The sequence below is a fragment of the Planococcus citri genome, chromosome 1 (assembly GCF_950023065.1).
Source record: "Planococcus citri chromosome 1, ihPlaCitr1.1, whole genome shotgun sequence".
NCBI lineage: Eukaryota > Metazoa > Arthropoda > Insecta > Hemiptera > Pseudococcidae > Planococcus > Planococcus citri.
This window is the reverse complement of record NC_088677.1, coordinates 53,658,711-53,686,103: the sequence shown is the minus strand read 5'-3', so window position 1 is coordinate 53,686,103 and position 27,393 is coordinate 53,658,711. Positions and strand designations below refer to the sequence as shown.

Here is a 27,393-nt window from a genome sequence, read left to right as displayed (position 1 = left end):
ATGGACTAGGTGTACTTTTTCAATTTATTGAAGATCTACAGGGTGCTCAGAAATATCGAGTACTCATAAAAAAGTTTTCTACTAAAATACTTCGGTTGGTCACAGTGAATGATAATAATAGCACATGATTGGTTGTTGGACTGGAGGGATAACATTCCACCAATCATATGCATCCATTTCACGTTGCCAACCTATATTTTAAATGAAAAACTTTCTTAGGAGTACTCGATATTTCTAGGCACCCTGTACAGTTACCTAACTTACTTATGTAGGTAGGTACCTACCTATAAAATAATACGATAAAATTGTACGCGTGTAGCCTATCATCGACGACGCGACGGTGGTCACTCGTCAAATACATTTCATTTCATTTGAAATCGAAAATCATCGATGAGGCATTTCTCGTTACAGTTTAGTTATATTTACTCATTTATCAGTACGTGGTGAATCCTTTGAAAATGAGTCATTCATTGGGAGGTGGAAGTTTGTAATTTGTGGGGGAATTTTATTTATCGAAGAAAGTGCGAAAAATCTGAAACAAATTATTAAGTTTCATTGAATTTCAGAGTAAATCGGTTTAACTGAGCTGAACGTTTAGATACATACCTATTACCTACATATCTGAATTTTATGGAATTAAGTATAAATATTGGAGATCGTTCAACTTCGTGTACAATACTCAGCAAGATGTCACTCTGATTTTAGAGAGTGAAGTTACCTAACATTAGTCAGTGTTCGTACTGTTCGTGCTTTTATTGATGTGATAGTAATTTGCGAGTGGTTTTAGTTTAAGATATTAAAGGTAAGCGTACCTACTTGTTGCGATTTTTATGTTTTTTATTTTGGTATCTAACCACTTTTTCTTTGTTTTTTGGTGAATGCGACCACTTTGGTATTCAAGTGGGGAAATTAAAAGCAAAGTAGGGATTTTTAACATTGCTGCACTCATTGAAAAATAGTTGAATTCCGAACATTTTTTGAACAAGCTGATTTTTTTACCACGTTAAATTTTAAGCTGGAAAATTTTTAAAATTTCGTCATTTTCTTAAGAAAAGTGTTAAGCTAGATGAAATGTTCAAATCAGAATTACTCGTCTTCAAGTAGACCTATAGCAATCAACGCACGGTTATGACATTTAGACTAAATAATTTCGGTGGCCAAATTTGGCACAGATTTTTCAAAGTTGAAATTTCCGCAAAATTGTACTTAATGAAGCTGGTAAGCTAAAATTTACATACGCACTTTATTATAAAATCTAGAATTTTCAAAATATCACTGGTGGTTTCAGAACGGCTCGAAATTACCTTCAGTCGACTCAGTCGACTCGACTCAGCGTGTTAAATTTAGGGGTTTTAAGTGAATTTTTGCATTCCAGCTTCTAGTAGAGTTTTTGGAAATTGCAACTTTGAAAATCTGCTGTAGGCTCCAAAACTACTTAAAACGGTTTGAAACCGTTTCCAATCGATTAATCGAGTTGAAAATAAGGTATGTACAGCAAAATCCAGCTTTTTATGTCAATTTGTTGAAATTTGATTCTTTATATTTTTCAAGTGGCAACTTTAGGGCACATTTAGGTGGTCATATTTGGACAAAAAATTGTTATTTTAAAAACGTAGTTTCTCACCCAAATTCGATTTATTTTTAGAAAGTAAGATGTTTTCAATAGATGCGAAATTCTCTCTCCTTTCGATTTACATATAACGATTTTGAAGCTGTCGTGTGAGTCGAAGTAATTGCCTTAATTTATTAGGGTAGACTAGATTAACGACATAACTTTTCAATGATCTTGGGCTTAAGTGATGAGAGTGGGGAAAAGTTGAACTTACAGATGTTAGGTAAGACCTACCTAACATATTAGGCACCAATAGTAATTTAGATTTCGAAGTGTACGTACAATTTCCGTTTGTTACGCGATCGCGTTTTAATTGATCAGTTTTTCCTTTTTCTTATTTTTATTATGTTTCGAGTATGTCAATAAAATGACTTAATTTCGTAATTGAATTTAATTGAATTATCGATCATGATTTCGCGAGTTATTTCGAATGAATCGAGCAAATTGAATATGGAAGAGTAAATCTGAGTCACGAAAGCCAGTAATGGCGGTGCTGAGGCACACGCCTAGGTAATGATGTGAATTTAGGTCTAATTCTTCTGATATAGGGCTCCAATATAGTCATGGTAATTGACTTCGTCTTAGCTTTCAAATTAAAATTGTCAAGGAATTGTCTAGGATTTTAAAAGCTAATTAATTATATCAGGTATGATATTTATATAGACATATAATAAATTTATATGATCGAGTTAAACAATCCTAATTTTAATATGTCTAACATATTCGTAATCATTCTCTGAATAATAATAATATATCGAATAAATATCTATCACCTAAAAGAGGTTACGATCTCATACATACGTTTTGGCTTTTGATAGGTATTTACCTATTTGTAGATAGTTCCCATACTAATCTTTTTCAATCATAGGAAATAAATTACTCTCAATTAATCATACATTTTAATTATCTGAAGTATAGGCAGGTTCCTCCATGTAACTTTCCTGTATAAAAATACCCACTTATCCTACTTGTAATTTTTATCTAAAATCCATTACCTACCCATTTTGACACGCCAAGCTTCCCCAAAAAGAATTTCCTCATAAATTTGTTTAAACCTATACGACAAAGCTCGTAAATGTGATCTACGGCTTACATAGGTCGTATTCATCTGAAAAAAATAAACCTCAAGGTGGTCACATTTGGGCACTTTACCTTATGTATAACTTGTGCAAAGCTTCAAACGATCTACAAAAAAAAATCATGTTCATACATATTGCCTATGTCTAAAATTGAAGGTGCTTTAGAATTTAAAAATTTTAATCAACCATGGCGCTTTTAATTTTGAAGATTGGACTAAAACTGGAAATGATTTTTTATACGAGTATTTGCGTCTGATGGTAGAATCAGATCTAGTTTTTCTGTATCATTCAGGAAATTTTGTCCCTTCAGTTTCTAGGAGATGCAATCCAACTTATACTCACGTAGTTTGATTTGCTGTTTTAAAGGACAATGGCACTGATCCCGGAATATCTATACTTATTCACAACTTCGAATCTTTCAAAATTACTTTCTCATTTTTCTGAATTTCAACTCATTGCCTCATACTTTTTTACAAATTAAGCTACAAGTTTTTGAATTGATTTTTTTCGTCATTTTTCAAATTGCTCACCAATTCAATCTTTAAAAACTAAGATTTGAATAAAGCATAATTTGTTTTTTTTTTGTTGCAAAATTTGCTCCCATCGCATATAGTTTCTTTAGCTAACGTGTATTTCAATATTGTAGCCCAATTTTTTCAGAATACGTTTAATATCGTACTTTTGTGCACGCATAGTTGCCTATAGTGAATAGATAGGGAAGCTTTTATCGATTTTGGGGACCTCTCCCCGGGGCCTGGGCTATTATTTAATAATGGTACTAGGTACCTATTACACTTCCATATTGTCAACTAGACCGCGGTGTTTTAAAATTTTTCAATATCAACTTGAATAAGTATGTGCAACGCAGGTAGGTTAGGTAATAGGTACCTACAGGATATCTAATTATACCACGCGATTACTCATAATTTTCTAGTGTGAATCAAGTGATATTGAATCCACAAATTTTATCTCAGGAAACGTAATTTTTACGGATGTACGAGTAGATATATCTATGGGTTATTTGTATTTGGTTCTATATTTTGATAACAATTGTTCTAATAAAATTATATTTATTTTAGTGATTCATTTCCATCGGAGAAATTTCTCGCAAATTGACACAATTCCTCGGTGATGAACCTGAAACAAAATCTTGCGATTTTTTGCTTTATTGCCTTAGTCAGTACGGCTGTGGCAGATCAGCAAAATACACCTCCTCGTATAACTGATCAACCGGTGGAAGATGTTGTATTTTTCCGTAGTAATATGTCAATAAGTATTCCGTGTCTAGCAGAGGGCGCATCTCCTCTCAAGTAATGAGAATAAATACGCAAGTATATTTTGGTGATTGATGTTCGTTTTGTACAGCAGATTATTCTGATTTAAATTCTTAAAATATGCGCAGTTATACATGGAAAAAGAACGGAATATTTTTATCGGGTTTCAATTCAACAGGAAGCAATGGGACGTTAACTTTTAATAATCCTACCAACAATCATACTGGTAATTTTTTTTTATCAATTCCTAATTATTTCAAGAAAGTGTTACAACTTATTAAATATTTCTGACTTTTGAGTATAGCCATTTAGGATAGGTACCTACCAAATTACGTATCAATAATTTGTATTCATCACCATTCCATTGTTAAGCATAAAATTGCCTATTGTTTCTGAGACTAATTCAAAGTATTCCATGTGACGAGAAAAACGTTTACAAAAACATCGTATAGGTAGGTAATTTGAGTGGTTAGGTACCTATCGATTTTGTTGCCTTTCCTGTCTTTTTCATTTCCAACGAAAGATGCTGAATAATAATCAATTTTTGCGGGGGTTTCATTTCGGGAATTCCTGGGCAGACCTATTTGATTTCTAGAAGGCCTAGGAGTTGAATTGATTGTTTCTTTATCTGTCCCATTGAAAACAGCGTGCCTCCTATAATGTAACGGAATTTTTTACTTGATTAGTGAATTAAATTCAAGATATAGTCATTTATAGTTTAGAATTTGAAACACATTAATTGATAGGTACGTAATCTGCAGGCTATATGTAGATGTATGTAGGTAGATAGGTAGGTAACTAGTTATTGCGAATGTCTTCTCAAAAGCGTTATAATGTAATAGTTTATTGTTTATAGGCGAGTATCAATGTTTCATCCAGAATGAATTTGGTATTGCCAGGTCAAATTCAGTTTCCCTTCGCAAATTCGATCACTTTATCAACGGATCAAATAACGCAACGGCAGGAAACCCGTTCAACTTGACATGTAATTTTAAAGAGGATTCGATGAACAAGGAACAGAATTATTGGAGTCGAGAAGTAAATACATACCTATCTACTTTTTAGTAAAATGACTTGATTACGCTGAAATCATATACACATGTACGGGTAGTTAATACGTAGGAACTTAATACCTATATCTTCTTTATGGATTCAATTAATGTAAATGACATGTCAAATTATTTCATCTAATCTTTTGATTTTTTTTCATGAAGCAAAATGATGGAAAATCTGAAAAAATAGAAAATGACAGAATGACATTAGATCCAAATGGTACTTTGTGGATTTCCAAGATTGAAACGAGCGATTCTGGAAATTATAGTTATATAGTTCCTATGCAAAAGTGCGTATTTTATCTACCAGATTCGTCATATCTTTTTTATGCCATTTTGCATAGATTTGAAAAATTTCAGTTTATTTTTTGAGAAAAACTGACATAGGTATTGTTACTATTTTAGTAATTTCCTGCACAAGGCTTGCCAAATTGAATTAACCGTATCAATTAGCTCTGGAAAGGATAAGCCTATCCCCAAAACTTTTCAACGATATGTGAGCAATAAAACAGAATACGCTGAGTATAATAAAAGTAAAAAATTGTATTGCATATACGATGGAAGGTAAGTTGATTTTAAATACCTATGGAATTACATACTTACCTATTTAATGTATAGCATGTAGCGTATGGTAAAAGGTACAAGAAGTCATACTCCTGCAGTTCTATGCCATTCGATTTTATTCAATACCTCGTGCTGCAGTAATTTTTGAACTAAAACTCTTTCCCTTCAATCTTTACATCTCTATAGAAGGTTTTAAATCATTATACATTGTTGGGTATTGCTGATGAATCACTGATCTGTTAACTGATCAGATTAACGGATTAACTGAATTATGATCAGTTCATCATTAAATGATGCTGGTGCCAGTGAGCCCCTCTCCCTCGCCATTTTATAAAATGTGAAAACATCGAAGTAGGTACCTACCTATAGGAAATTTTAAAAAAAAATTGAACACTTTCTACAGTTTCAACACACCAGTCAGGTACATCTCCATACTTGTATAAAATCAGATCCCTATTCTCATCCGTGACCCATCACGTGGACCAGCCGGAGGAGATGTAGCTCTAATTTATATCTAACCAGGGAAGTATCCCAACCGGCACAAAAAATTTTGAACTGGACCAAAAGGAATCGAAAGAGGATCTTAGCATATACCACCAGCTAAAATTTCAGGCGCTGAAATTCATTTTTCGAGTTTTGGCAAATTTTTAAAAATCCAGATTTGAGTAAAAATGGTAAAAAAAATCAAAACTTTAGCAAATTGATCTAGAAAGCTGAAATTTCGTTTGTACACCATCTTCGACCCCCCCCCCGTGTCGATTGGTGACCGTTTTGATCCATTCTGGAGCCTCGAGTGGATTTTGTTTTTTCAAAGAACAAATGGAAAACTGTGGCTCTGAGAATCGTCTGTTTAGGATACCTACATTTTGAATTTTTCATCTCCTAAGAAAACATATTTCAAAAAAAATGCAAAGATCTTGAAAAACGGAAACGGTCGAGGTCAATATTGGTAATTATTTACCAGTTTTCATTTCAACTCGAAAAGTTTCGTTCCCGTTTCCGTTATTTTCAACGCAAAAATCGTTTTGAAGATGTTCGATATTATTTCTAAGCAACAGCTGTATATAGTACCTATTTTATTGATTTACACATTTTAAATACGTATTCGCTGTTTTTCTCATAGCGAATCGCTGAAAATTATTTGGAAAATGAATGGCACATCACTTGAGAAAGATACGCCCGATGTTGCATTAGGAAAATCTCAGAAATATTTGGAAATAAAAAATTTTCAATGGCAGAATCAAAGTACAAATTATTCTTGCAAAGTAACCGACGACGGCGTTGCCAACAAAACAAAAAAAACTCACAATTTCAGCGTGATTATAGGTTTGTGTGATTAAATTTACCTATTCGATATATAGGAAAAATTCGTGGTTTCATCTCAATATAAAGTAGGCATACTTACTTAAACCTCTCTTATCATTTTGCAGTTAAACCTTATTTTACTGAGGAACCGCGTGAAGTGCAAATAGTTGAAAATAATACAGCGGAATTTGACTGCAAATATGCTGGAGCTGAATACGTAGACGTTGAATGGACATACAATGGAATACCTATCCGTGAAGCAACATTTTACAAAAATCTAAATTTTGGTGGTTTTAACGATTGTGCATTTAAAATAGAAAATGTCACGAAAAATCATACTGGAAATTATGGTTTCAAAATCTTCAATAAGTTCGGATCCGTGTACAAAGACGTGTATCTTCTTGTAAAAGATGCAGAACCAGGTAAAAAAATAACACTAGAATATCTTTTAACCTGACATCGCCTATAGCTATTTATTTTTAAATACATACTACCTATTTTTTGTGATTATTTTTCAGTTAAACCAAACACGAACTCGACCGAAATCGAAAATTCCACTGCAGCTGCAGCATCTTCTACCAACCCAGATATTCCTGGTAAGTATTTCAAATTATATCGAATAATTTGTCAATAATTTGTACCTCAACCTATCCTACATAAGTTGATTTAATTCAATATGGCAGATCCATCGCCACAGAATACCACTGATACATCACCAGTTAGCACTAAACCAACTGATGCTGCTGAGACCGGGAAGGTGGTCACGATTGTATTGGTGATCGCGTCAATAATATTGAGTATAATAGTCATATTTCTTATTGTAATGAAATGTAAAACGGATTCCCGTTATAACGAATACGAATTGGCAGATCATGATCATGAAGCAAACTTAGGTACAACTCCTGAGCCGTAAGTGAAACTTAAAAATTCGTTTATCGTTGCAATAATCTAGGCTATAATACCAGGTACCTACTACCTACCTACGTAATTTAGTAACAAGTTATGATCAGAAAAATAAATCAACTTACTCGTATTTTCCTCTTGCAATGAATTATAGAAATCCTAGTCAAACGCAACCTGAAAGTTCAACTAATCATTCAGATTCTAACCATCCTGAGGCTAAAAAACGTCGTGGTAAGCACACTAAAAACAATACTGCGACAGCAGAATAGGTTTTTTGGTTGTAATTTGAAAATATGTCCTATTTCGATCGAACTTTTCGATGTTTGTACAAACTCAAAGAATGTTGAAGTATTTTTTTGTATGTATTTTCTAATGAAAAATTATCTCGCTTTACCTACCTGTACCTACAATGTGTATTTAGTTTACCAAAGTTGAAAGTTTTCATAATTTTTTCCCTTCTTTTTTAAAAATAATTATCCATCTATTTTTATGAGTGCATATAATATGTAGAGGTATGTACTCGTATGTATATGTTAGTTTATATTATCTATATCTACACATGAAAAGTGGTATTACGCAGCCCATACTAGATAAACCTCAGACTTTTTGCGGCCCATCTGGACTTTTCGCAGCCCAGTGCCGGGCTGCAAAAAGTCTATTCAGTTTTCAATCGCTACAGACATTCAAAACAAGCCAACGCAGTGTGTATATGAGGCAGAGTACTACTAAAGACCTGCATTATTCGATTTTATGAACTTGGCGCTACATGCACGAGCTATTCGAGTTCCTCACCTCCCTGGAAGCGAATGAAAACATTTTTTTGATGGCGGAAAAAGTCTGGGGAATATCTAAAAAACATACACTTGAGTGGGGAGCCCTCCTTAAAAATTGAAAATTGAATTATAAGCTTAAATATAAGTCTTTCTCCAATCTGATCGAGTATATACCTTCTTTTCATGGCCCAGCAGTGAGCTGCTTTGAGAACACATGGAAAAAATCAAGCGCGGCCCTGCTAGTGCAAACCAAACGTCGGTCCGCAAAAAGTCAGTGAAATGTCATGGGCTGCGTAATGTATGGGGGCAATCTATACATATATAGCGAAAGTTGACCTAATGCGAAATATTTATTATTGAGCTGTGATCCGAATCCATAGATTATATTTACCTAGGTACCTACGTGATTAATTTTCAAGTCGAGCATTTATTATTTTTACTTTGTTTTTCTGTTGATATGTGAATAAGCGTTTTAATGTTTTAAATTAGGTAATTTATTGCTAGGTCTAAGAGATACCTATCTACGCATACTTGAGTAATTTTAATCAAAAAAAAAAAAAAAAAAAAATGGAGAGTAAGAATTTCTCTTGTACCTATAAGTTAAACCTGTTTTAAAAAATGTATAATTGTTATTTAAATTTTTGAAAAAATTTATAAAACTGGCGCTTTTATATAAATTTTGAAAATATTTTGCGTCAATCTGAGCAATACAGATTTGATTAGACGAGGATTGATCTATCAAAGAAAGTTTATGTACATACCTAAGTTAAGCCTGTTTAGAAAAAAATATAATTGTTACCTATGTACTTGAATTAAATTTTTTAAAATGTATAAAACTGGTGTTTTTACAAATTTTTAAAAATATTGAAAATATTTCGCATCAATTTGAGCAATGCTAGAATTGATTAGATGAGGAGTGATCTACCAAGGAAAGTTAAAAATTTAAATAAATCGTAAGAGTAATTATTTGCGCACAGCGATGAATGAGTATCAAGGCATCTACTAAATTTTATTATATAGTTACCTACGTTCTACGTTAAAATGTTGAGAAGGTACATATTCGGGAAATTCGTTGCAGAAAAATTAAAAGCGCACATTCGAGTTATAAAAATCATTTGAAAATTGGCGAATAGGTATGAATAAAAAAATTGCTATAATTAAAAAGTTTGAAAAAAAAATTGGAAAATTACCAAAAGAACGTACGAGTATGTATAATTAGGATTGGGAAAAAAATCACTCAAATCACAGAGCAGTCTAAAAAAATCTCATCCATGTCCTAAATGATTGAAAAATAGCTGCAAGACAAGAGTATGTATAATTAGGATTGGGAAAAAAATCACTCAAATCACAGAGCAGTCTAAAAAAATCTCATCCATGTCCTAAATGATTGAAAAATAGCTGCAAGACAATATGTTGGGTACTTATTGTTGAAAAAACTTTACTGAAATGATAACTAAAAAAAACTACCCAGTTTAAACTTTGCTTCATGAATATTGAACGAATTTTAATTCATAATGTAATATTTGCCTTGAACATCAAAGACCGAATCATAATGTGATCGAATTCATGTTATGAATTTTCTTAAAACTCTTGGTAGAACTGCTTTTTCATTTTGACTGCAGGATTTTGTTTTTTATTACCTATTTTATTAAACATTTTTTAAAATGAATTGACGAAGATCTAATATAGATACCTACAAAGTTATTTTCATTTATACAATCTTGACCTCACGTGTTGAAGTAAAAAATATATAGCCTACATAAAAAAACTAGAATAAAAATATAATATACAGTTGCAAATTGGGGCTTCAAATAGATAAAAATTAATTAATAATGAACAGCCTATAGTAGGCCTCATATTGGTTCTCGAAAAAAAAACAGCTAAAGTTATATTTTCAGTGCAATGAAACGCTGGATGAAACAGATTTTCAAGGTAGGTACATTTCCTCAGTTTATTTTTTGTTTACCTTTTGTTGTTATTTTGTTGTGAATTAATTGATTGAATTTGTAATCTGTGTCAAACAGTAGACGTAAAAAGCCTAAGCTACTGGGCGTCTTTGAATGAAAATAATATATTTACAAGTTCTTTTCAAAATAAGTAAGTATGTAATATTACATGTATAGTAGGTACCTATATGAATTATGATGAATACATACTTACCAATGAGAACAAAATTCGTGCCAAGTGAGGAACCACAAATTTACCTAATAGATAGAAAAAACGTCAGATGAAAAATCGAAGACACACAGGTGCTAATTTGATTGATTCGTTTCTTCAATGTCTGGGTTGATTTTAATGAAGTCAAGATTGCTTCTTCAATTTTCAGAGACAGGCAACACATTCTTCTTGAGTTTTTGTCCAGGGCTACTCGTATTTGGACTCAATTCGGAGTTAGCAAAATTAATAAGTATAAATTGTAATCGTTCACTTCACATCCTGTTGTTTTTTTGATCTTCCACAAATAATTTTAATATATCATTATTCATTACTTTTTGAATCAATATGGTAACATTTTTTTATTTCAATTTCAAAATGGAAGTTACCTAATAAAAAATTGATAAAAATAGCCAAAAACTTACCAAATTTTTTCCATTTTTTGAAATTAGCAATAAATGACAAAAAAATGGCATCACTCTATTCCAAAATATTTTAACGAATTCGCCTGAAAATGAGTTCAGCGATTTCCAAATTTTCAACCACCCAGTAAAGGTCTTGGATTTTGAGTTTGACGAAGTTTTTCAATATTTTCAGATCATTATTTTTTGAAGAAGGAAGAACTTTCTTCATTCAAAAATCAAATAGGTAAGCAGATTGTCTATAGGTATACTTACCTACGCTGAATTTATAAAAGCCTGAAATTTCCAAAATTTTTGAACTTTGCATCATCTTAGCAATGATTTTGTTTTGATATAATGACGGGGAAAGAATTTTCAAAATAAATGTGCTTAAGAAGTCAAAAAATATGCATTTTTGTACTTTAGGTAATGAATAACGTTGGATATTGAGTACCTAGACCTACCTACCTATATCTTCATCATGCAAAGGGTAGTTGAGCTTTTTACTTAGCCTACCTGCGATTTAGTTTTTTGTTTTTTAATTTTTTTTTGGTACCCATACTACCCATCAAAGATTACGGATTTTCCTCAATTAACAAACATGAGATACCCTCGATTGAAGAATTTTAGAATTATATTTATTTTTGCTGAAACTTTTTCAGTTACTTACAAGTGCCTATACTTATATTACCTATACCTACAGTCCCACCCCACAAATGATTACTTATATCAGTGTAGGCTGTTAAGAATATACGTACATTGCATTGCACATCATTTTTTTTTTACCAAGTAGTGCAGTAACTATTTCTAAATTACATATTCGATTCATGTAAGTTCGTTGCTCATACTCTTACTGGTTAAGCGTTGCTGTACAAGTACACTCGACGTATACTCACTTTGCGTTAATGAGATTCCAGGTATTTTTTTAAAAGGACTCATAAAATATGTAATTACGTATACGTACCCTATTCGATATGATTACTATGAAATTGAATAGGTGTTTTACGTGGTATTCGTTTGCGCAGAATATTGCGGAATTATTACTACGAACAATGAGAAAAGTTTTCCAAATCTGAACGGAAGTGTTTCTTTGATATGAATATTAGTATCATTTAAAATTTCCAAGCGCATCACGTTAATATCGCTGACGATTGGGTTGATGTAGGTACTTAAATGGTCAGAGTCAGAATAAATGTGTGTTGATATTTTGAATGAATAAACATGAATAATAATAAAACAGAAAAAATTACTGATACAAATTTCCATTTCAGCTTTCTTGAATGACATTTCGATAACGTTTATGATATTAGTTGCATAGGTGTGACGACACAACTCAAACTTTCCCCGAATTTAATATGACTCAAATTTTATTGTACTCGAGCTGAAAAAGTTCCAGCAGCAACCAGACGATATTTACCAAGGCAAAAATTTATTTAACCAATAGTGCCGGTATAGTGGACTTGGAATATGGGGCCATCCGGGGGAATTACCTACGAAAATTGGAGCAGATTCGTGCTGTATGGACTCGAATAATTGGATTTTTTTGCAATTCGCAGGCACATCATTCTTTTCATTTATTCTGAATTTAGCGGTAAACGTTTCCCCAAAATACGTTTTCTGCAATTTTCAACTTTTTCATTTTGATGATATTTACCTTAAAGACATTCTTTTCGAACCACTTAAGATGATTTATACCGAAGTTTTGGTTTATCTGATATTTGTCGATTAGCTATAAGATGGTGGTTCAAAGGGAATTTCCTTAAGGTAAATAGGTAGCATTTAAATTAAAAAGTTGTAAGTTGAAGAAAAAAAGTAATTAAATAAACAATTTGTAAAATACCATTTCTGATAAAGTCATTTTTTTGGTAGACGATTTGACATCAATGATACTTGGGTACTATAGTACGTGAAAAATTTATTTTTGAATTGGCAGACACATTACTTCACATCAACCACCAACTACTGAAATTACATTAAATAAGCACAGACCAATGTTGTAGAGGCTAAACTTCATTTTTGGCCCTTCCACAGAATCCAATTTGAAATTACTGGAGATTATTGAAAACTCGTGATAAGCTCCAAGTATAGGTATCAGCCCTCACCCGCTAGTTTTCGAGTAAAAGGCAGGTTTAAAATGAAATAATTACTCACTGTGGGTTATTTAGTTAAATTCTCGCCAAAAATCCAAAAATTAACTTTAGCACTTGCAATTTTTCTACATAGGTACCTATTGGCTATTACCCAAGCGAAATATCGCGGAATTTGTAATCTCCAACAATTTTCTAGACTCTGCAATCATTAAGAACAGCTCAAAACTACTTCCAATCAATTTGTGGTCTGAAAAATAGGGCAAACACATAAAAAACACATTTAAGTTTTCTAGCTCAATTGGCTAAAATTCTATTTTTTTCTCCCTTTGACAAAAATTTGATTTTTAATATTTTCTCAACATTCGTGAAATTAGGTACCTAGATCGAAACCAATTGAAAAAAAAACAGAATTTTCTCGTGATCATTGGCAGCACTTGGAGGAATTTTTTAATCAAAATTATAAGAACATGACAAATCCGGGGGGGGGGGGAGGGGGAATGAAAAAAATGATTAAGTACTGGCAATCAAAATTCAAAATTTTAGACATCAATATCAGTTACTTTTTATTCTTCATAGGTAAGTACCTATTTTTTCTCTTTTGACTCCATGGACGAAGCGAAGGGGGACTAAGGGGCGGCAGTTTGCGCCCCCCCCCCGGTTCCGCGAAAGTTGGAAAAACTTGGGAAATTGTGAGCAATTCTAGAAAGATAAGAAAATACCGAAATTCCAACAATATTTTAGTTTCAGAGTTTTCAAAAATTCAAATTTTTTACAATCATGTATTTACCATTGGTTTTCAATAATACCATAGGTTTTTTCGTAATACTTATGGTTTACCATAGGTTTATAAGCTTACCATTAGTATTAACTCAATGGTTTTTAAATTACCAATGGTTCCTACATTCACCATACAGTAAAAACTAATGCGTTGTTCAATCACCAATGGTTTATCAGTTTACCATAAGTAAAAACCATTGGTTCAAAACTTCAACCAATGGTTCACCATAGGTTTCTAATTAACCATTGGTATAAACTCAATGGTTTCTTGAAAACCATTAGTTTTATTTTGGAAAACTGCAGTTTTCTCAAAAAGGAGGGCAAAACAAGATTTTCAAGTGTAAGAAAAGCAAAATTTCAAGTAATTTTCTGGAAATTTTATTTTTATGCAGGGAAAATGGGATAAAATTATGCTTAAGAAAAGTGGATACCTGTTTGATTATTTTTTTGTAATTTTAAAGATATTTTTACATTATTTTAAGCATTTTTTTGAGAGAATTATTCACAAATTTTGTATTTTTTACCAATTTTGATCATTTTGAACTGTTGTCGTGGTATTTTGAGCTACAATTTTTATTTTATCACGCATTTTTAAATAAAAAACCAAGTTTATGATTTGATAATTGAAAAATTTCACAAAAGATTGCTTAAAATACCACGACAACATTTCAAAATGATCAAAGTTGGTGAAGAAAATACAAAATTTGAGGAAAATTCTCTCAAAAAATGCCTAAAATAATGTAAAAATGTCTTCAAAATTACAAAAAAATTATCAAAATGGTATTATTAGAATGAAATTATTCTGTAGAAATTATTTGATTTTCTCCGAAATTTTTAAATTTGTGTTGAATAAATAAATTGATGAAGTTTGTTCTATACAAGAAATTTCTAAGTTCAATTTTAACATGCATGTAAATTCAAAAATTGCCCCTTTCTTCATGGAGCGAGGTGGTCGAGTGGGTAGAGCGGAAGGTAAAACTAATGGTAAATGTGTGAAATGCAGAGGACGTGGGGTCGAACCCTACCAGGGGCACAAATTTTTTCATTTTGGAAAATTTTCAAAATGGAATTTTAGTGCTTCATTTTACTGGGAAAGTGCATTTTATCAATTTTTGACTATTTTGGTACATAGAAATGAAGAAAACTCCAGTTTTTAAAAGGAATGGTTTTGAACCATTGGTAAAATACCATTGGTAAATGTGTCCGAAAATACTATATGGTTTTGTACCATTGGTTTCTCTATGAAAACCAATGGTATTTTTTCACATGGGCGTTCATTTGCCGGCAAAATCGCCGATCATTCCTCATAATTCTTATTTTTTTCCTAACAAGTAAGCTTTTTCCCTCGATTCGCTTGGACTAATTTGGTTCTTTTCTGCTGAGTTACAATTTCACTCAATTTTTTTAAAAAGAAACCTTCAGTTGATTTTTTGTCGAAATTTGTACAAAATATAACTGTAATTGAACTGATAAGTGATAATGTTCTGTCGTGTATGAAATTATTTTGGCGTGAATACTGCTTATCTCGTTACATTGAATCGTAGTTGTTCCTTGTTCATAAATACTTTACTGTCGGGCTTCATGGCGTGGAACTTCATCATTTCTAACGCTCTGTTTTGTCGTGCAAAAAATATTACCCCCATTCTATTCAGTATAATACTATAATATGTAAATTATTGACCATTTTTAATTTTTTACTGAGAATTTTCATATGCAAATATTGATTTAAATAAATGTGATCTGTCACGAGAAAACTAGCTTAGTGTCCAAAAAATCGATATCTTTTTTATGGTGGATATTAGTAGTACTTAGAGTGCTGAATCCGACTGTGGGGGTTGAAACGTTCGCGAACAATTCTCTTGACCCTAAAATCTGAGTTCAAAAAAATAGAGCAATTACAGTAAAAGTTGAAATTTTTTTTTTTGATTTTCTTGAAAGGTATGTTCTGGGGAGTCAAAACGCAAATTTTTGGAACAATCGGCTCACATTTGGAGGATTTGTGCCATATTTAAAACTTGAGTAAGGCTTGAGCTGGAAAAATCAACTCTTTTCACCTTGAACAAATTTGTTAAGAAACGCGATAAATTCAATAATAATAACTTATTCGTCATTAATAATTTTATACTCGGGTAATTTTTGCAACATTTTTGGCAAAAAATTCGAAAAAGTTGAAAAAATTGATTTTGGGAAATTTTGATTATTGGACTTGGCAACCTTGAATGTGATGATTCTGAAAAAAAAATATCGGGTTATGTTGGCACTCATAGGGGCCAAAAATGGTGCAAGTTTCACGGACCTACAAATTTTAGATCACCTGATACATATGTAGAGTCAAAACTTCAAATCCCCTTCCTGCAAAATTTACGTTTTGGACACTAGGTTGGTTTTCTCGTGACAGATCACAAATATTGCCTAAAATAGACGATGTCAAGGTATTAAAATACATTGATACCTGAATCTGCTCTCGTATTTTTACAACTTTCAAAAAATCATAGAAAATAATACCTAGGTATCTCTAGCACGACACTGCTCTAATCCGATAAACTTATTACCCACACGATTGAGTTTTTCTTAAAAGTTTATTCATAAGACTCCTGGAAACAAAAAAAAAAAAAAAATGATGTGTTTCTTTCATGGTAAAAATATTACAGAACGTCTGAAAAAGATGAAACGTATTATCAAGAAAAATCTTTTCAGAAAGTACCTACCCAATACTCACTTGATTTTTTTCCCGAATTTTTCCAAGTACTTAATCACGTGTAGTAGATACGTTGCTAGAAGTACCTATTGCTACCTAATCGTATAGGTACATCTTAAAATTCCACAGATATTATGTACGCATGTTATTCTCAAAATTCTGGTCTCCTCTTCATTTTCATTACTTCTATGAAAAAAACCTGCTCTTTTTCTTCAGAATAAAATAAAAATAGATTTCAACTGTCGAAAATTTAGTCGAATGGCGAATTGGCGATGAAACTTACATAATACATAGTTTCGCGACAGACTGTACACAAACACAATTACATTACAAACACACATCTCGTTGTCATATTATATTTTATTTCATTTTCGCACTAAACAGGTTTTTTATATGTTTGTTCAAGGTCTCGCCACTTGATCTTAAGTAGTAAAGTAAGCCCAAACCTAACCTACACTCTACAGTCCTACACACTTGGAATAGAAATGCATGCTAGTATAGTTTGTACAATTTTTTCGGCATTTACAATTTAGTGGTACATTACACAGTACACGCATACCACACATTGAGCCGTGAATTTTATAGCATTGTCGATGATTCGTTACCAATACCATCCCAGTACCCCAGTAAGTATGATTCGAAGATCTCGTGGTACGAAAGCACGTGTATTAATTATCTTATATGTACGTAGTACCCATGTTAAAGTTGACACCTTTTCGTTTAAATTTCATCGAATTTATGCCTATCGAGTTGAGTAATATTTGTGATTTGTGACATAATGCAGACAAAAATGCTGAAAATGCTTTCCCTACGCTTTGACCTTGCAGCTGGCTTAGCTGGCTCTCTCGTCAACTCGGCATTTCGCTATCGCTTCAAATTTTCTAAAGGTTATCAATCGCGATTATAATTCATAATTACATTACGTTGATAAAGTTCGATGCTATTTACAGATTGGTTTTTTCATCTCATCATCTAAAAATAATAATAAAAAATCGTTGTGCACAATCTAACCAACCTACCAAGTAGGCACCTACCCTATTCCTATGTATGGAAATGGCATTCATATGTACATACATACATACATACATATTAGCTAATTGTGCCTACTTTGTAAGTTTGTACTTATTTTCTGCACACTATGTAGTTGCGTACATTGTAATGTGCGATTGAGATACTTATTAGGAAGGAGACGGGGTATTCCAACATATTGGACGAGTGACACGATGAGTCAGTCGGAACTGAGTAGTGGTTGCGGAGCGAGCACGGGCGTTAGCAAAGACGTACGTATAAGTATAGACAGTACTGCAACAAGCGTGGTTTTCCCTTGAACTGATAAGCTGTGTAAAGAACTTCACTTCTGTCTGATATTTTTTCACTTTTTCAGTCATTGAATAGCATTCGGTAAGCTGGGTGTGCTCGTTTGTTAGCTATAAGCGCTACTGTGGTGATATTTTGCGAACGATCGCGTTGTGTTATCTAATATCTAATTATTCGCGGTGAATTGAAATAATTAAGTATTTTTGTGCGGTGTTATTTTACTACAGAAACGTGGTTGAAGGTGAGACAATTTTTTTTTATCATTGTGTTAGAATATACTTATGTACCTCTACCTACTAGATATTGAAACGTCTCGATTTTTTTTGAACCGGCGAACATGCCTTTTGTATAAAAAATCATGTGGTTATAGTGATTCGGATGTATCAGTAAGGTAAGTATGTGGGCCAGCCGAGTCGATCTAGGCTAATGGCTGCATGTTTAAAGTTCGGTAGAAATAATTTATTTTCGTTTTTTTTTGTTGAAAGTTTCATTTGATTAGGGTTTTTACTCGTCGTTGTTGAAATTTAACAGTTGAACAATCATTTTGTGAACAGCTACATCAATGTACATGTTCGTCAATGTGCAGTTATTTTATGTTTGTGATATACCTACCTAATTACCCCATGAACTGAATTATTCAACGTGTTTTACTTTATAATCCGTACCATACATTGTACTCGTAAGTCGTAATAGAGTATCCGATACAACCTAATGAATAATACGAAGTACTTACTTATAAACGATTTTTCGAACTTACTATGATTGGTCGACGTTATCCGAAATTGTTAAAGTGGGTCTGAGCAAGATTTATCATTTCTAGGACAAAGAATTTTCTATTTAAAATAATTATTGCTCGTCTTAAAAATTCGAATTTGTCGCCATATAGGTTCAGGTTCCCATGTAGCTGCCCTGTAAATAGCCTAAATGCAGTACCTAGCACTTTTTTTCAAAATTAAATCAATGAAAATTGCAATAAGCATTACCTAAGTATAAGTATATAAACGAAAAAGTGCACCATGACTATAAAAATATAGTCGTGTGAGCCGTTTTGGGACCATCTTTTTCGAAAATAGGTACTTGGTACATACATTCCATTTTCTTGACATATCTACAAGGTGCCCAGAAATATCGTGAACCCCGAAGAAAGTTTTTTACAAAAAATATAGGTCGGCAACGTGAAGTAGATGCATATGATTGGTGGAATGTTATCACCTCAGTCTAACAACCAATCATGTGCTAAGTGTCATTATTATCATTTATGTGATCAACCGAAACATTTAGCAGAAAACTTTTTTAGGGGTTCACGATATTTCTGGGCACCCTGTATCAGAAGTTTTTCATTTCAGGGGGATGATTATTTATTAATTTCATCAAACAGCTGTTGAATCATAATGAGAGGGAATTCCTGTTCATTTTACAATTAGAGCATAAGTACTGCGATGACGTCATTCTTATTCATCGCACGTCGCGTGATAAATTTATTCTACGAATAGCATACTTACTTGTGTACAATATACTTAGTATACACTTACTCATTTTTCTATAAATTCTCTTTCTATGATACACGGTTCGGAAGTTGAATCATTTTTATTGGCGAAAACTGCGAAAAGTAGTGATAAGTCGCAGTTTCTTTGAACCGTTTCTTGAAAAAATGTTTGCTGCAGAGAAAATAAAGAGTACTCGTAGGTACATCCTAACTCTTTTCACACGTGTATGAAGAGTGAATACTCCTCCAGGATGTTCATTCAAAAATTTAAAAAATATCACTTTCGAGTTACCAATCAGTCTATGAGATATGAAAAAATCATCCAGCAAAATTTATGCGACGTAGACCCACGATCGAAGTTTTTGGATCTCAGTTTTTGCGAATAGAATTGAAAATGCGTCAAAAAAAACAAAAAAAAACCACAGATCTGATTAAAATAGGAATTATTCAATACAGGGTGCCCAGAAATATCGAGTACCCCTAAAAAAGTTTTCTACTAATATACTTGGGTTGGTCACAGTGAATGATAATAATGATAGCACATGATTGGTTGTTGGACTGGAGAGAAAACATTCCACCAATCATATGCATCTATTTCACGTTGCCAACTTATTTTTTTAATGAAAAACTTTCTTAGGGGTACTCGATATTTCTGGGCACCCTGTATTCATAGATACCTACTTAGCTACACGTACACCTATTTAGAAATGAAACACGAGTACTTACTTACCGCTTACCTCGCTTACTCTAATTTTGCATTGGAAATTGAAACAGAAAGTTGAATGGAGAGGTGTGAAGAATTTTTCTCGAGGTGGGGCTTTTGAGTAAAAATATACGTACTTGCCGATCAGACTAATTTCTTCGTAATCAATTACGAATTGAACTTTAGAAATTTCCCAAAATAGCGTATAAAAATCAACTCGATGCATCCAACGAAAATTTAATTTAGCCATCGTATGTACATGGTATTAGTAATTAACTGATAATATTACAATTAATTTTATCAACGTATTTTCGTACGTTATCGTTATGACTATGTGAATCTACCTACACATAGGTACATATATCTCGATTAATTATAATTTTCAACGATCGAAATTGTAGGAATTTCGGTTACGTCATGTTTTACGTAGTTGCCTTTTTTCTCGAATTTATTGTGATAATTAGTCAATGTGTTAATGATTTATTCGTTTCAGGAACCCGTTCTCATAGCGAAAGTTTTTCGCTTTTCTTAGAAAGTGACAAGGTTGAATCTTAAAATGACGAAAGGATTTGCTTTACTTTTCTACCTGTTGGTAATGGTGAATTCGAATTTGGGACAAGACGGTAAAACGAACGGAGAGAAAAAACTTACGCCCCCCGTTTTAGAATATGGACCAGAAGATGAAGTTTACACTTATTACGAAGATACAACTATATCCCTCCCCTGTCTTGCCAAAGGGCAAGACACGTCAAATGAGTAAGTAATTCTAGAGATGAAAAAATATGCTCATTGATTTTTTTTTTTGCAAGAACTCGACAGGAAACAGTGCTTGAAACACTACCAATTTTGAGCGATTATTTCATTGCTATTCTAATAGATACGTAGATACGAGTACATACAGTGATCAAATTTATTTTTATGCAAACTTGAACACTGCAAACAAGCGAAAGAAAATAAGGTGTACACTATTCTTTGCTCTTACACGTGTACTTATCGACTTTTTTGTTTTCAGAAATACGGTTTGGGGCTCTTGGTGGACTAAAAATGGTGTAAATATTACTTCAGGCATCAGTTTGGAATATTCCCCGACTGACCATAAATTCGGCTTAAATATAGCAAGCGCTAAGAAAAAGAATGCTGGTAAGCTTAATTATACCTATACTTACTAGCACCTCGTAAATAAAAATTTCAAATATTCAATGATTTAACTGAAACAAAAAATATGATACCCTCCACAAAAAATTCCTCTGGTTGCTCTTATGCTGAATAATATTGCAACGTTCCACAATTACTTGCGTATACCTAATTGCATATGCCATGAGCTGAATATTTATATAGGTATCTAGGTACTTTTACTTGTATTATAGGTAGATAGCCTACCTACAATTGAAAACTTAAGATAATTTGCATTTTATAGGTCGCTATCAATGTTTTGTCTCGAATGGAGTCGGTGTTATGATGTCCAATTCTACTGACGTCAGGTTCATTGAAATACCTAAAAAGATTACTGAAACACAGACATTATATGCCATCGAAGGACAGCCATTTAATCTGACCTGCGAACTTCCACAGGACTTAGTGGACGATGAAAACAATTACTGGGTTCGAAAAGTAAGCACCAGAACATTTATGTATGTACCTACTACCTAGCTACCTACCTATAAAAATTATGTTCAATGCATTAATTCAGTGCTACAAACATACAAGAGTGGTGAGAAGTTTTTGCATGACTCGTGGAACTGATTAAAAAAATGTTCTCAATACGTGGTAAAGGGGGAGGGGGGACACGATGTTTTTCGATAATCTGGTGTAGGTAAGTACATATGTACATACATATTTGACAATGCAACTAATTTTCTGCTAGCCCTCCCTCTCCCTCCTCTCCCAAAAAGAGTTGACGGCTAAAAATCACCAAAAATATCTCTACGATGACTGTAATTTACAATTTTTTTATTTTGAGCAGTTTTCTGCATTTTTTTTTGTTGTAATTTTCTTGTTTTTGGTCAATTTTTCAATTTTCAACTGTCGTAATAGGTAAGGTACTCATCTAAAACAAAATTATCGGTTTGTTTTTTGTAATATTTTTGTAATATTTTTGAATTTTATAGTAGTGCGCTGCATTAATTTAATTTTTCAAAGATTTACCTAATTAGGTTTTTGAAAAACTCGCGTTCCCAATTACTCCCATCAAAATCCACGTATAATTGCGAGCGAACTTTGTATCTTGACAAAATATGAGCAAAAAATCAAAAACAAACAGCCATCTTATACCTACTTTGTACTTTTGGAGTCTCGAAAAAACGATTTGGTTGTTGAAATCGGGAATAGATCGGGAAAGTTTTTCAATATGTGATAAAGTATGGGCCCTTTTCCACAAAATAACCAAAAACCTCATTTTTATGACAATTGTTCCTGGTTGCCTACAACAAATAAATATCCTGCACTAAAAAAAGGCGTATCTAGAGATTAGCACCAACTACAATCTTAACCTTATATAAATAAGTATAATTAATCTAAGGACATCCACTAACTTAGATTTTTTGACATCATGACATTCAATTATAGTAACATTGTGAATCTTTCTCACTCAACAGCCTATACATTCAACTGTGAATCGACCTCAAGAAACCTTCAAAGAACCTCAGATAATTCAAATACCAGATGGTAGTTTGTGGTTTTCAAGAATTTCACAAATCCATGATTCCGAGAATAATAGCGAGTTACTCGGAAAGTACTATTATTTCATTCCTGGACGAAAGTACGTGCTAGATCTTGGATCCGTTATTACGAATGCACAGGGGTGCTGACTGACGAAAAAACTTATTCTGTTACCCTTAATAGGAAGGAAATTTGTGAAACGGTGTTAAAAGTACAGAAATCATCCGATAAAGACGTTCCTGATACCGATCCTGTAAAGCGATTCGTGACCCAAAGAAATCTAACTGCTGAAAAAGGTGCCAGGGTGAAGTTGTTCTGCGTGTATGGGGGAAAGTAAGTTTATCATTACTACATATCACTGCTTTATGTACCTACATTTATATTGGAGTTGACCTATGATGTACTTAGGTATACGCGTAAGCCTACATTTCACAATGACGACAGATAATTTGCATTAAGTAGGTTACCACTCAATTCAAATCAGTTCAATTTTACATACTTATTATGTATCTGAGCGACTGTCAGTAAAATATATAAGTTGTGCAATTTCAGCGAAATTAAGAATCTTTGATTAGGTACCTATTTTATTCTTTTATGGCAAGGTGAGTAGGTACATCTAACGTAAGGTGAATCGCGAAGAAGAAAAAAGTCGGTGATTTCAACTAAATTCAGCGGAGAACTGGAGACCTTCATTTTGAGTTGGAATGTCGCCCATAAAACATTTTAATTCTGGAGGTAACCTTACCTCTGTATGGAAAATATGGGTCTTCTAAGAGGGCACATTTTCGAAAAAATGATTCGCCTTTTAAAAATATTTCTTTCTCAAAAACATCAAAAGAATTGAGGGGAAAAACAAATTCGACTTTATGGCCGAGATTAATAATAATTAAGTGATTTTTATTCAGTACCCCGATCAGTAATGTGTACTTATTACCCAATACCTGCTATAGTAACTACGAATTTATTAATTTGTAATTCACACTTATTTATAGCCCACTTCCTGTCATTTTATGGGAGAAAGATGGTGAAGAATTGAAATCTAAAGATAACACTCTCGTAGAGGAATCTGGAAGCGCTGTTAAAATATTCTCATTCAGACCTGAAGACGCTGGAAATTACACTTGTAAAGTGCACAAAAATAACGGAACACATTTTGAGACGAATGAATTTTCTGTAAAAATTGGTGAGCACAGCGATCCCATATTTTACGATTACTTTACCTAATTGAAATTTTATTTTTGTTCATTGAGTTTGAATACCTGTGGAACACGTTGTTTTCAGGCAAGCCATATTTCATCGAAACACCTCGAGAACAGACTACTTACGTAAATGGATCTGCAAAATTTTCCTGCACCGCCGCAGACGGAGATTTAAATTTTGGTTTAAACTTAACATGGATTTTCAACGGCATGCCCATGTCTGAATGGCCTTTCAACGCAGACAGCCTAATAGACTCTGAGTACGGAAAATCCACTCTTCGAATTAATAATGTGACTGACATTCATGTTGGAAATTACGGCTGTAACGCCTCAAATACTTACGGATATGTGTATAAAGAAGCATACCTTTTTACAAAACCTGGTAAAATTGACGAACAGCTCCTACTTACACTTATTGATTAGGCCCGTTACGAATATCTTATTTAATTTTTCGCAATGTCAATGCGTTTCTGTTTGTTATTCTTCAGCTGAGAAAGTTACAATCAACGATGAAAGCAAAGCAAACCAAACTTTTCCAGCTCAACTTAACGAGCCTTTCAACTGGACGTGCCCTGTGGAGGGCGTTCCTTCTCCTAACATTACATTCATGAAAGGGGATGAAGTAATAATAAGTGGTGACGATTATACCATTTCAGATGATGGAAAAACATTAACTATTAGGTAAGTTGGTAATAGGTATGCATTAAAATGCTTCAAACCTAATCATTTTACAAATTCTATATAGGTAATTAGGTACCTAACATATCATTTGGACTTTTGAAAATAACGCCTAATGAAAAAAAGAATGAAAGATATTACGGTGATACTAATATTGCGTTTAATGCATTTTGCAGAAATTTCAGTTCCAACGACTATGGAAAATATGTGTGTAAGGCTACAAATGAGATAACCCCTGAACCTGTTTGTGCAGAAATTAATGTTATCATCTCTAAGGACGGTGAGTAAACCAAATCATTACACATGTGAAACAATTTTTCAGAACCGCTATAATTGAGGAGCTCATTGCAAAAGTAGCCCTTGTCACATGAACTTTTAGACACGTTTTACTCGATTGCACCTATTGCCAACTGCGGAGATCATGTTGTAATGATGAAATGACCGTCAAGTTAGTCTACCCTGAGTAGCCCTGAGAGGAATTGCTTTATAGAGTTTACATTCATGATACTGGGTACGCTCAAGGGAGAGCTTTGGAGATTGCATAGGTTCATGTGACAAGGGCTACTTTTGCAATGAGCTCCTCAATTTAATTTAATTCTCATTTTAACGATCTTGATGCAGAACCTGATTCCAAACCTGAATCGGAATCTAACTGGTTACCTCTAATTTTGGTATTACTTGCATTACTATTGGCTGCAATCGCAATTGGAGGTTGGTGCATATACGACAAAAATTATCGTGTCGACGGAAAATACGAGGTGAAAAAACGAGAAAAAGCCGCAGCTCAAAACGGAATTACAGATGAAACGTAAGTTGGTTTTAATCACAGAATATTACCTATCTTAGGAACAGCCAGTGCTCGCGTTTTCTTACTTATGAGGTCTGTCTTGAAAGTGGATTTTTTGTAAAGGAGTGGTCGAATGGTATCATAAAAAACTTGTGCTTAAAAATATTGTTCGGAAGTACAGTACGAGTAGATATGTACCAGCCAAAATGCAACCCTCAAAATCTAAAACGTGAATTTTAAGAATAAAATTGAGTGAACAAACGTGACGTTTGGGCATTTTACCTTACCTAAATGTACGCTAATATTCAAATACTTAGGTCGAAAAGAAATTTTACGTACCCTAATGTGAAGAATCCCTTCTTTTATAAAGCAGAAATTTCAAATTAAGCATAAGATTTTCCATATTCAAAATGGATTCCTCAATTGAATTTGGTCAAATATTCAAGACATGTTTTCTTTTTACTATACATTTTTATTACATAGTTATTCACCTTATTATTGAATATTTACATATTGTTGGAATATTTACAACACTCTCGTTACATCTTATTTTTCTGTCAATAGGAATGAAGCCTTGATGCCAGCACCTAATGCTGCTACTCTGAATCGTGTACGTAAAACAAATGAAAGTACGAGAGACGGAAGTGGTAATTCTCGAAATGGATGCGTTACAGTAGAGATGGAACCTACCCACTAGAGCTTGAATGAATTTGTAGATACTTTTGCATCGAATTGAAGTGATTTTTGGAATAATTCATATCTGTTGTGTACCATATGGATTAAGTATTTTCAACTTATTGAAAATTTTCTTTTTTTTCTCTCAGTTGGTATAGCCATGACAAGATTTTCATTTGTTGTAAGTAGGTAAACAAATGTTATCACGAGCGAAAATCGAAAATTCTTGTTGTTTTTAAAATTAGAGATTAAGTACGAGGTTAGTATGCATTATCAGTGTGTGCATGAAAACTATTCGAGAAAAAGTGAATGCGACAAAAATTGAAATAAAACCGCATTTATTTCAAATATTTCATAAGATAAGTACATTGACCCTCCAAGTTCAAATTAGAATAAGCATTATGGTATCTCATTCGTTTTGTTTTTGTACAGTTTAGGTTTAATAATGCATGTAATTATGTGCTAATTTAAAATTTTTTAAGTACATAATATGTAAGTATGTACTTCAAGCATTTCAATTTTTGTTTTTGTAAATGCGTGTACCTGTAGTCCCCAGATCTACGACTGTAAGAAAGTGTAATGCGTCGCTTCACATGAAAAGAGCTGGTATGCAGTTTCCTATACCTACATACATAATTATACACGGATTTTCCGCATTCTTAAAATGAAGTCGGGTTCTTTCCATCTTCTCGTACAAATCATTTTGGTCTAGTCAGTGGACTGTCATTTTCTTTCTACCTATAAGTACTTTATAAGTTTTTTCTTCTTTTTTATTATTTCTCTCTTTCTTTCTTTTCCTCCTTTTTTAAATTTATTATTATTACCTGACAAATGTGATCTTATTTAAGTAAATGTGAGATTTTTTATCATTTTATATTGTACAAATTTGTACTCATCACTATTACATTTTTTACGTACCAACTTAAGTTAGAAAATAAGTATGTATAATGTTTTGTAATACAATTTGACTAGAATTTTTCTATCCGAGTTTTCACTTATTAATTGATTTCAAGAAATGTAGGTAGGTAAATTGTAAATGTTAAATTTCATTTGGGTTCTTTTTATAGAGCTTTTTAAAGCAAAAGATCTAGAATATTTTGAAACTATCGCTCATCAATTCGGAAAATGAAAAAGACCCGTGTGTAAATTGAATTTCGAATCATGAATTTTTTTAAATTGGAAACGTATCAGAAATAGAAGTAGAAAAC

At 32.8% G+C, this 27,393-nt stretch overlaps 2 protein-coding genes across 6 annotated transcripts; both read left to right on the top strand.

The window, feature by feature from the left end:
- Positions 1-549: 549 nt before the first annotated feature.
- On the top strand, positions 550-9,398 carry LOC135832744 (neuroglian-like). 4 transcript variants are annotated; one of them, XM_065346191.1, is made up of 11 exons: positions 550-802; positions 3,771-4,001; positions 4,094-4,191; positions 4,822-5,003; positions 5,180-5,307; positions 5,423-5,581; positions 6,705-6,907; positions 7,012-7,308; positions 7,405-7,482; positions 7,570-7,795; positions 7,944-9,398. In XM_065346191.1, exons 2-11 carry the CDS (start codon positions 3,823-3,825, stop codon positions 8,056-8,058), a joined length of 1,665 nt encoding a protein of 554 aa, XP_065202263.1. In that variant the 5' UTR covers positions 550-802; positions 3,771-3,822; the 3' UTR covers positions 8,059-9,398. The 4 variants fall into 4 exon arrangements, 3 of the variants coding, with proteins under 3 accessions (XP_065202263.1, XP_065202264.1, XP_065202262.1); XR_010556370.1 differs by lacking the exon at positions 550-802 and adding an exon at positions 1,882-2,258 and having other exon boundaries at positions 7,570-7,851; XM_065346192.1 differs by lacking the exon at positions 550-802 and adding an exon at positions 1,882-2,122.
- An 8,546-nt stretch (positions 9,399-17,944) lies between these two features.
- On the top strand, positions 17,945-27,165 carry LOC135832743 (neuroglian-like). Of its 2 annotated transcripts, XM_065346189.1 has the most exons (13): positions 17,945-17,962; positions 18,067-18,240; positions 20,682-20,944; positions 21,201-21,328; positions 21,606-21,799; positions 22,783-22,946; positions 23,030-23,179; positions 23,839-24,029; positions 24,128-24,427; positions 24,534-24,726; positions 24,900-25,003; positions 25,345-25,531; positions 26,075-27,165. In XM_065346189.1, the coding sequence occupies exons 3-13, from the start codon at positions 20,745-20,747 to the stop codon at positions 26,205-26,207; spliced, it is 1,944 nt and encodes a 647-aa protein (XP_065202261.1). In that variant the 5' UTR covers positions 17,945-17,962; positions 18,067-18,240; positions 20,682-20,744; the 3' UTR covers positions 26,208-27,165. The 2 variants fall into 2 exon arrangements, with proteins under 2 accessions (XP_065202261.1, XP_065202260.1); XM_065346188.1 differs by lacking the exon at positions 17,945-17,962 and having other exon boundaries at positions 17,978-18,240.
- Positions 27,166-27,393: the final 228 nt, after the last annotated feature.

What these genes read in the sequence shown, in the direction of transcription:
- LOC135832744 (XM_065346191.1), top strand. Translation starts at nt 3,823, where the DNA reads ATGAACCTGAAACAAAATCTTGCGATTTTTTGCTTTATTGCCTTAGTC. An exon ending in GAGGGCGCATCTCCTCTCAA is followed by an intron (nt 4,002 to 4,093) that starts GTAATGAGAATA and finishes AAATATGCGCAG; the next exon opens with TTATACATGGAAAAAGAACG. An exon ending in AGAATTATTGGAGTCGAGAA is followed by an intron (nt 5,004 to 5,179) that starts GTAAATACATAC and finishes TTTTTCATGAAG; the next exon opens with CAAAATGATGGAAAATCTGA.
- LOC135832743 (XM_065346189.1), top strand. Translation starts at nt 20,745, where the DNA reads ATGACGAAAGGATTTGCTTTACTTTTCTACCTGTTGGTAATGGTGAAT. An exon ending in GGGCAAGACACGTCAAATGA is followed by an intron (nt 20,945 to 21,200) that starts GTAAGTAATTCT and finishes TTTTGTTTTCAG; the next exon opens with AAATACGGTTTGGGGCTCTT. An exon ending in TATTTCATTCCTGGACGAAA is followed by an intron (nt 22,947 to 23,029) that starts GTACGTGCTAGA and finishes TACCCTTAATAG; the next exon opens with GAAGGAAATTTGTGAAACGG.